At 41.0% G+C, this 10,476-nt stretch overlaps 1 protein-coding gene across 3 annotated transcripts in view; it reads left to right on the top strand.

Annotated features, from left to right (window-relative positions):
• The first annotated feature begins 2,619 nt into the window (after window positions 1–2,619).
• The window catches only part of ANKIB1 (ankyrin repeat and IBR domain containing 1), a 67,452-nt gene continuing 59,595 nt past the window's right edge, over window positions 2,620–10,476 (top strand). For all 3 annotated transcript variants that reach the window (XM_009330518.1, XM_009330520.1, XM_009330517.1), the window contains exon 1: window positions 2,620–2,889. In XM_009330518.1, coding sequence (XP_009328793.1) covers window positions 2,702–2,889 — 188 coding nt within the window. In that variant the 5' untranslated portion in view covers window positions 2,620–2,701. The remainder of the gene's footprint in view (window positions 2,890–10,476) is intronic.

The following is a 10,476-nucleotide window of genomic DNA, read 5'->3' as shown; positions in this document are numbered from 1 at the left end:
GGGGGGCCGCTTGTTGGGTGCTGGCTGGGCATCGGTCGGTGGGTGGTAAGCAGTTGCACTGTGCATCACTTGCTTTGTGTATTATTTATTATTATTATTATTATTATTATTATTATTATTATTATTATTATTACATTGTTATTATTGTTAGTATTATTTTATTTCCATTATTAAACTGTTTTCATCCCAGCCCACGAGTTTTTCTCACTTCTACTCTTCCAATTCTCTTCCCCATCCCACCGGGGTGGGGAGGGGGGAGTGAGCGAGCGGCTGTGTGGTACTCAGTTGCCGACTGAGGTTAAACTATGACACACGTTCTGGGCACTAGTGGGATCTTCATTATTGATTTTCATGAAGATTCTGTGAATGTGATATCTTTCAGGCACTTGTTCTTGTCTAATTTAGTTTATAGTCTCGAGAGCTATTGGTGGTGGATAGGGATTGACAGATAATGTAACACCATAAGCGAATCTCATTAACAAACTTTACTGAAAATCATTCTTTCAAGTTATTTTTGAGATCCTGGCTGTTGAAGGTAATATGAACTGCTAGTTGATTGAAAAGAGTGTAGTGTTTTTCTTGGTTTTGTACAGTCTTTCATTAAAGCCTGAAACGACCCAATATTTAGAGTAATGAAGCTGTTTCTGCATCTGAAAACACATTAATCTACAGCACTGAGAGCTGTGACATGGTAATGTGAACATGCAGTGGCTTTCCTGAAGAATATAAATATTGTATCTGGATAGCATCTGCATGTTTGTATTTTAAAATACAGAGATGACGGAAAGATACAAAATGCTGCAGAATCCTTAGTGTGATTGAAGAATCTGGGCTTTGGTTTGTGTATATAACTAAACATACAAAGGGTGTGCATTTGCTTTTAGATGAGTGCCTACTTTTTTATTATTATGAGAAACTTTTGGCTGCTTAGTGCAGTTGCTTGTTAGGTAACTGTGGTCACAGAGGAGAACATGGGCAACCTGTTTAGCATGTTGAGTCAGCTGAATCGGTAGTGTCATTGTTACCTCACACAATGACATCAAAAGGGACGACACAACAACTCCAAAATAAGGGTTGCATCACCAAGGTTTTGTAGGAAAAGGGGATGAAAATGGAGGCCACCAAGGCCACTGCTCTCCTTCTCAAATGGCCCTGGCGGCACTGGTGAGATTACAATGAAAGTGATCTTTTCCCTCCCCTTCACAAAATGACTTCTCAGAGGAACTGTATAGAGGAGACAGTGCAAGACTCCTGCTGGTAGGATCTCGTGCAGAATGGGATCTGAGCAAAGCTATAGCAAGACTGGGATGCAACATGACACATAAGTTCACAACAGTAGCTGAAAGCAGCTCGTGAGAGGACTACTCTGGGGAAACAAAAATATCTCATTGCAGCTCTTCCCCAGGTTTCCCCAAATCCTTTTCACATGGTTTGCATCCGCGTCCTGATTTCCCTTGTTTTTTCTGCAGCTCTAGACCCCTTGGATTCCTCTGTTTCTTCTGTCTATAAGGCTGTCTGTAAGTGTAAGTAAGTCCAGTAAGTGTGCTGGAAAGCCAACATAGAAATAGAAGTTTTGAGATAGTCCCAACAAGTTGAATATAAGGTACTGGGCATGAAGTAGCTCCTGCCCTGCCTGATTATACGTGCCCAACATAATCAATCTCAATTTCCTAACCTGCTGTGCCTGTCATATTTGGATCCCAGTGTGTGCTTTGTGGGATGAAAGGTCTGGCATGGAGCAGTCTGGATGGGATGACTCATGCACAAAAGAGACCCCCTAGAAGGTTCACCGTGCTACCAGCTGCAGCCTGGTGCTGAGTCCCCTGTCTGTCCCTCTGACAGAAACCAGTGTGGTGTGCTCTATGTGACTGCATGACCCGATAAGCTGCTCTTGTCCCATCTCACGAGCGGAGATTCTCTGTCTGCCCTGTCTTTATGCAACTCGATCTGCTGGTCTCCTCCATCAGATAAAGGTGAGAGGCTGTGGAGCATAGCAGTTGGCAAGTACCAATATAATGCCTGGCATTGTATGGACCCGTTCATTGTTGATCTCTAAGTGTCATTTTAAAAATGAGGTTAGGTGTTTTAAAGAGTCTGCCTAGCAGAACTGTTAAGATGGGGCCGTGGTAACTCCTGTGTTCACGTGCATTCATCTGCTGGCACAGAAGGGTGCTGTTTACACCCACCTACACAAGTACAGGTACTTCAAGCACAGTTTTACATGATCTTGTTTAGGTAAAAGTTAAACACGTCTGCTTTCTTGCATGCTTTTGAAGAATTTTACCTCCTTGCTTAATTCACTTCTCATTCATGGAAATTCAGTATTCATCCCTGTCTTCTAATACAGGTGGATATTGGCCATTTTTTTTCTTTTCTGTATGTTCAAAGAATATGGGTAGTGAAAATATTTGCACAGGGGATGGCACAATTTATCAGGGAAATAATCTGAAGAATTGGGAATTTGTGGGTATTTACCTAGAAGGACTTCAGCAATTCAGGAGTAGGGTTTACAGGCCCTATGTGCTTCTTTACGTGCCTGCTGACAATGCTGTAGCTCTGGGTGAATTCTTCTAGGAAAGAGTGTTTTACAGAATAAATGAAATATTGTTTGTCTTTTTAGGCTGTGAAGCATGTTAGAGAACCATACAACAAGTGGATGAAGGGGAGAGGAAAAAGTGCCATTGATAGCTAGGATAGCAACATGGGAAATACAACCACCAAATTCCGCAAAGCTCTTATAAATGGAGATGAAAACCTGGCCTGCCAAATCTATGAGAGCAACCCTCAACTAAAAGAAACTCTTGACCCAAATACTTCATATGGAGAAACGTACCAGCACAATACTCCGCTCCATTATGCTGCTAGGCATGGAATGAATCGTATACTGGGGTAAGTATGATTTGAAGTTTTGCTTGGGTGTGAATAACTGACCTAAGAAATGCAAGAGTGTCAGCTAGGTTATAAATACTTCACGTGTTTGCACATAATGTACGCATATATGTGCATATGTATGTCTGTGTTGCAGACACAGAATTTGTGACATGTTCAAGTAGTAAGAGAAAACATACAAATTAGTCTATAATCACAGACTGGTATAACAGTTTTTAATTTTATTTTTAGTATCTTTGTTTCTTCCTTGTAACATTAGTCTTAGACAGTTTTAGCTTGCTTCCTGAAGACTCCTATACCACGGTTCTTTGAAAATAGCAACTGTTCCACTGTTCTTGATGTGTTTTCCTGTCTTAAAATAATCTGTTTGTAAAGCCATACCTAATGGATACCATACTGATTGTATCTACTTCCAGATGGCACATTATATGTTTATTTTTGTGTTACTCAGGCAGCTTTTATTTTTTATTTTGGATAATAACAGTGAACATTAATATCTTGATAATGAGTAAGTTTATTATTGACGCAGTCAACGTGTATGGCAATCCCTAATGCTAGCTACTTCCATTCTTCTGTATTTTTGTCAGTGCTCTAAGATCAATCAAAGATTAACATCTTATCCATGTCCAGGCATCGCAGGTACAAGCTGTTCTGGTCTAGTATTTCATGAAGCTAGAACTGAGTAGACATTGCTAAACCTCTTCTTCAGTAGGTAGCAAGTTAGAGAGAATTTCATAAATATCCTCTTCCTTATATTAGGAAACAGAACGGAAATACATACTGAACTGTATTATTGTTAATATTCTTTTCATCTCTGTGTTTATATCTACTGATGGGCCTGTGGTATTCATAAGGTTTGTTTTGTCCCTCATATGCTGTAACTTTACTGACTATCTGGCCTCCCACCATACATTTTTCCTCGGTGTTTTAGATTCACTTAACAGTTTTTTATACTTTATAACTTCTCATTTATCTTGATTTTTGCTAAATATTTTTCTCTTCTCCGCCATGTATTCTATATTTCTATTTTTAATTGATGTTTTCATTTAATCACTGAATCTTTTTGTTTGTTTGTGTCTTAACATCCCCAAACTTTCCCCCATTTCTGATTCTTGAATTACAGGGAAAATGTAGCTAAACTTAATTTAAAATAGCATCCAATTTTTCTGTGTGATTTTTTTTTCTCAGAGATTTTCAGGTTATTTCTCTCAAGAAAATATCTCTTAAGAAAATATAGCCTCATTGAAACAACAAGGATATATGAAATTGTTTGCACATATGGAAAGAAATGGAGTCATAATTACTGACTGCTGAGCAGTCCATTAGTTAATTCATATTGCACCATTATGATGAGATCTCAAATAATCCCTTTGTGTTAAAAAAAAAAAGGTAATTCAGAAATGACATTTTACTACTAGCTGCATGGGACCTTTAGCGTCTAAGTCTCACAGGACAACTCAGTTTTATTTTGCACACACTGCAAACAAATGATCAAAAGAATAAATCTTTTTTCTAGTTTGAGTCCAAGATTTGCAATACAATTTTTGCCAGTAAACATAGTGAAGGTGCTAGTATTTGCTGGAGTCTGCTTCTGGAAACCTGGACTGTTAAAATTGTTACTGTTGCTAGGAGTAATTTGCTGAGATTTTTTTAGTATTTACTTTTCTGCTGTCTTTCTAAGGGCTTTGTTCAGAACTCCTCTCTAAGACATGCTGCACAAAAATGTAGCCTTTTTATCTAAACAAAGTAGTAAGAGTGAATAAATATCAGACTTACAGTGTGTCTGTTTGAAAAGTTGATAGCAGAAAGGGCACAAGTGATTTCCAGTTAAGCCTCTTCCTTTTGATACAGAAAGTTCTGGGTATGACAGAGATTAAATAAATGGAATATTAAAATGAATGCTTTGATTTACTGATGAAGTACAGTAGCTAAAAATAAATTAATTTTAATCTGTTTGTATCTTGAGAGAGATTTACAATTACAATATATTCATAATACTATAATATTTTATATTTATCTCTTATTAAACATTTTAAATGTTTGGGAATCTGTAGCTACACTAACTTGTAGTTCAAACTCTAGATGTTACTTATATATATACCATATCATTCAAATTTTCTTTTTAGGCTGATATTTATATTATTGTAGGTGGATATGAACTGACGTGTTTTACGATTCACTGTGTGAAATTTTCTCAAAATAGAGTAGTGCGATGCAGTTGTCAGTATACCTTTTGCATAACAGAATATATTGAGAGAGATATTCTGGGATATTCAGAAATAACCTATCTGGCAATGCTATTACCAAATACTGAGGCAAAGAGACAAACTGCCTGTTACCAGATGTATGGCTGGTGGTGACTGTCCAAAGACACAGTGAAAGTACAGGCACCGAGTTTGCAATGAAAGGGAATTGGAGACACCCTGGTATAGCGATCTCAGCAGTAAAGAAACAAGAAACTGGAGAAGAGGTGAAAGGGTCATGAAGCAAAACTCCTGACCTGGACAACTTAGTGTAATCCAGCATGAAGTCTACTGGCAGAAACTTAAGCCAACAAAACTTTCTCAATGATTTTGAACTGCACAGTTGTTTTACAGCAGTTGTCTGAGTCATCTGGCTGCTGCGCCTTTCATCCAGCATTTACAGCCCAGAAACTGGATTTAGTATAAAATGGAGCTGTAAAAATTTGAAAATTTGCTGTTAATGTCTTTTCTCTTCACAAGATTCAGCAAGAGTATGTTAAAATGCTAGGATTGTTTCTATGATAATTTTTCATGAGTATCATAGAAAGCTTTGGTATATTAGAAATGTTGAAAGAAAAAATGGAAAATAGTTAGGCATTCAGTTAACATATCACTTTTTTGGTCTGCAGCCCTAAATAATGTTTACCTGACAGATCAGTTCGTTTTAACAGAGCATTTAATGTTTAAAAACCAAAAACTGCTGGTCACAGCTAATTAGCACAAACAAGAGTTTTCAAAGCACTGCTTGAAGTTGCCAGAAGTTATTACATAGTGCTCAGCAGTTCCCTGTAACAGACAGCTATCTCATTTTCTCTGTCCAGTTAGTAGGGTTATATAGTTAGAGTTTGGGTGAGGTTGTGTGATGGAGGAGGGCTCATCCCCAGGAGCACAGGGGATCCCAGAGGCAGAGCAGCGGGGGATCCTAGTAAGCTCATCAAAGGGAGGAGCCCCCTGCTCCACTGCTGTCACAGGAGAGCTGTCCACCCGTGTCCCAGCTGTGACACACATCAGGAGGACTCTACAGAAGGGGATTGTACTGGGTTTATGTGGCAAGGTGTTGGTAGCAGGGGGCTGCAGGGGTAGCTTCTGTGAGAAGAGATCAGGAGGTGCCCCATGCCAGACACAACCAGCTCCAAAACAGCCCTACCACTGGCCAAAGCTGAGCCTATCAGTGATGCTGGTGGCACCTCCGTGATAACATATTTAAGAAAGGGTAAAAAATGCTGCGCAGCAGCTGTGAGAGAGCAGTGAAAAAAATGTGAGAGACAGCCCTGCAGACACCAAGGCCAGAGAAGGAGGAGGGGAGGAGGTGCTCCAGGCACTGGAGCAGAGACTCCCCTGCAGCCTGTGGTGAAGACCATGGTGATGCAGGTTGTCCCACTGCAACCCATGGAGGTCCATGGTGGAGCAGATATCCACCTGCAGCCTGTGGAGGAACCCACACCACAGCAAGTGGATGTGCCCTGAAGGAGTCTGCAGCCCATGGAGACCCCATGCCGGAGCAGGCTCCTGGCAGGAGCTGCGGTCTGTGGAGAAGAGCCTACACAAGAGCAGGATTTCTGGCGGGACCTATGACCCTGTGGGGGACCCACGCTGAAGCAGTCCATTCCTGAGGGACTGTACCCTGTGGAAAGGACCCATTCTGGAGCAGTTCCTGAAGAACTGCAGCCCGTGGGAAAGACCCGCATTGGAGCAATTCTGGAAGGACTGTATCCCATGGGTGGGACCCCATGCTGGAGCAGGGGAACAGCAGCAGGAGCAGCAGAGGTGAAGCATTATGAACAGACCACAACCCCCATTCTCCATCTCCCTGCGCAGCTCGGTGGGGAAGGAGGTAGAAGAGTCAGGAGTGCAGTTGAGCCTGGGCAGAAGAAGGAATGGGGGAAAAGTGTTTTCAGTTTTGTTTTTCTCACTATCCTACTCTGTTATTAATTGGCAATAAATTAAATTAATTTCCCCAAGTTGAGTCTGTTTTCCTCATGACAGTAATTGGTGAGCTATCTCCTTGTCTTTATCTCAACCCACAAGTTTTTTGTCATATTTTCTCCCCCTGTCCTGTTGAGGAGTGGGAGTGAGAGAGTGGCTGGGTGGGCACCTGGCAGCCAGCCAAGGTCAACCTACCACAGACATCAAGGTGGTTTGGGGAGGAACACGCTTCAGACAATACAGCAGGGGCTAAAAGGGGCCGGTTACGTGGAAATGGGTGGCCTGTCAGACCATAATGTTTGTCTGACCATGCCTGATCACCACAGTCTGTCCTATCTTCTCATTAAACTCTACTGCTAATTATTTTCCTGGGTGACGGGACTCTGCTGTGTGCATGTTTGTGTATGGAGGTCTAAGTACCAGCAACTGAAGTGGGGACCTCATGACAGAGGGGTCCCTGAGACTGGGGTGCCAGCAGCTGGAGAGACCAGAGTGCATGCGTATGTCAGTACATATATTAATGTGTCATGACTAGTGAATATCAAGCTGGACTAGCCAGCGAGTAGGATAAGTGGCCTGGGAGCCATGTTTTAAAGTAGCTGTTAAGTCAACAGGTCAGCCAGGAGGGCTGTTTGAGGCAACTGGAGATGAGAGGATCCAGGGGCCAGGTACTGGTAGTGTCTAAGGCTGGTTACTGGGCATCTGCAGTACATGTGCGTGCGAGGTAACTGGAAGGTCCAGGTCATCCAGCACCAGTTACGGGATAAACAGCATCCAAGGCCAGTTACTGAAGGGATCAACATTGTTTATATGTATATTTCTCCTACTAGCAGACCTTCATCCTGCTTGCCTAGAGAGGGGAACACAATGAGGCCACCAGTGTTGTTTGTGGTCATGCTGACCATTCATGCTGAGTGTCTCTGTCCACATACATCTGTGTGGACCAATATGTATATATGTATTGCATATGTATGTTTGCATGTGTGTCTCTTGGGAACGCAGCCCAGCCTCTCTACTGGCTGGACCTGGGGACATGGAGCCGCAGCAGCCTTGCTTGCCTTGGGCTACCATCTTTGCCAACCCCTAACAGTCTGGGGCCTTTTACTGAAAATAGAAAGGTACAAAGAGAAAATACATGCCTTGAAATCTCTCCAGAAAACATGAGAAGGTTACTTTCCATTTTGGAAGGAAAGAACTAAACATTTCAAGTTTTCTGTACTGGACTATATTGTAAATACCACAGAAACAATTCGAGTGTGATTTACTCAGTGATTTTCTGCTACAGTCTCTAGACATCTGCTGGTAGTGCTTAGATTCAGAACTAATGCTGAGAGAAATTTGCCTTGGTTGTTAACAGCTCTAGTTGAGAAATGTCATCTCTGTGTTACAAAACTATATTGATGTCACTATTCAGACTGTGTTCACAACAAGCTAATAATTAGGTAGTCTCTAGTGGGTGATAGGTAAGACTTCTGGAAGTAAGAGAAAAAAAGTACATTGCACTCAAAAACATCAAAATAATAATAAAAGATACATAGCACTCAGATGGATTTTGAGAGCTTTGTACAACATACAAACCGGTCTTATTCCACCATAAACATTTATCACGATTCCTTATGAATGAGGGTCTTGACAGAAGATTCCTATTCAAGAGGATATTTTAAATTTCATTCACTAAATGGGTGTAAAAATATTACAGAGAAAGAGCACACAGGAAATTTGTTTTCTTTAGAAAACACAGTCTTCAGATGATCAAGCACCTCCAATGCACTCAGGCTTTTTTTGCCTAATCCTAAGGTACGTTTGAGACCATCTGACTGCTCAATTCGAAAAAACTGCTATCCGTTTGGAAAGTTTTTCACGGCGGTCTGGCTATTGGTGAACCATTCCTGAAATACAACAAGAGAATAGGCTTTTCCAGAGGGTGGCTGAGATGGGGTGGCTGGAAATCACAAGGACACTACTTGTGGTTGAAAGGAAAAAAACATCTTAGATAACCTGTCATTTTGCAATGTATGTTGTGGCATGACTTTCAGTGTTGTAGCTTTGCTGGGAAGCTTTTTGGATCAATGACAGCTTTTCCTTATTGTGTGCTTCATACTGCTACGTCTGAGCACTTTGTGAGTATCCAAGCCAGAAGTGGATTGTTTGTAGAAGTTGCTGCTGGTCCTGGGCTGAAGAGGGGGGAGGAGGGGACGGTGACAGAAACATGGGGCTGTGGGGAAACAGGATGGGTCTATGAAGCTGACTCTTTTTTCTGGAACAGGAAAAACAAAGGTTTCCAGTTACAGAGGATTCTGGAAATTGAGGTGAATGCTGAAACTTAAAAAAAAAAACCCTCAACATTCTTGATGCCTGCCTATCAGTAATAATAGTAAAGGAACTCTGGCATTGAAGGCATAGCTAAACTAGCCAGAGAGAAACATTGGTAAATGTGCCCAGGATCTGGCTATAGGAAGTATTTCTTGTTTCATTGCTATAATTTGGGAAGTATTTTTCACTGCAGTAGAATGACAGAAGATCAAAGTAGTCGTGGTTTGAATTTCAGGTCCATGTAGGCTACAGTCTTATCTAATCTAGTTTTTATGGCTGTTTAAGAGGTTTCAGTAGGGGCTGGTCTAAGCAATTGTAATCCAATCAAAGAAAGTGTATTCAGATTACCAATATGTTATATAGGATGAATTTGACAGAAAATTTGTTGACGTCAGAGGGAGCGTTGCATTGGTCACAACACATTTGGGACTGTCTCTTCCCATGTCAGGTTTTGTTGGGTTTTATTCCTTTTGCAGTCATGTTGAAAATTAGTTTTGGATGTATTGGAGGGAGATGTGTGCAGGCTGTTTTTCAGAACATGATTTCCCAAGTTGAGAGGATATTAGGGGATTTTTGTGCTGCAAAAATGTATGTCAAGGAGAAGATTTAGAGAAAACCCTGTTAACTTCTTTGCGGATCTTCTGGCTTTAGAGAGGTGCTGTAGTTGATTATTTTCTGATAAGGTTGAAGCTGCTCTGAATTTCAGACAACTTTTTTTTTGGGAGATGCAAATGAAAAAGAGGCTACTTCAGGGTACTTCACTCTGCACTGTTTTGACTGAGACAGAAGTTCTGTAGATGTTTGAACTTTGAGATCCAAATTGACCTAAATCATGCATGCTGAAATATTCAGAAAGGTGCTACAAGATATATTCTTTCTTTATAAAATTTCTGAAAAACTATTCTATGCTTTGCCAGTAAGACTGGTGTTCCCTTTTAAATTATTCTCCTAACTGTAATTCCATTATAAATGTGAGCAAAAGAAAAATCATAGAATCATTAAGGTTGGAAGAGACCTCCAAGATCATCGAGTCCAACCGTCAACCCAACACCACCATGCCCACTAAACCATGTCCCTAAGCGCCTCATCTACCCGTCCTTTAAAT

The sequence above is a fragment of the Pygoscelis adeliae genome, unplaced genomic scaffold (assembly GCF_000699105.1).
Source record: "Pygoscelis adeliae isolate BGI_AS28 unplaced genomic scaffold, ASM69910v1 Scaffold27, whole genome shotgun sequence".
Classification (NCBI taxonomy): domain Eukaryota; kingdom Metazoa; phylum Chordata; class Aves; order Sphenisciformes; family Spheniscidae; genus Pygoscelis; species Pygoscelis adeliae.
Note: the sequence above shows the minus strand (reverse complement) of the source record. Positions and strands in the feature narration are given on the sequence as shown.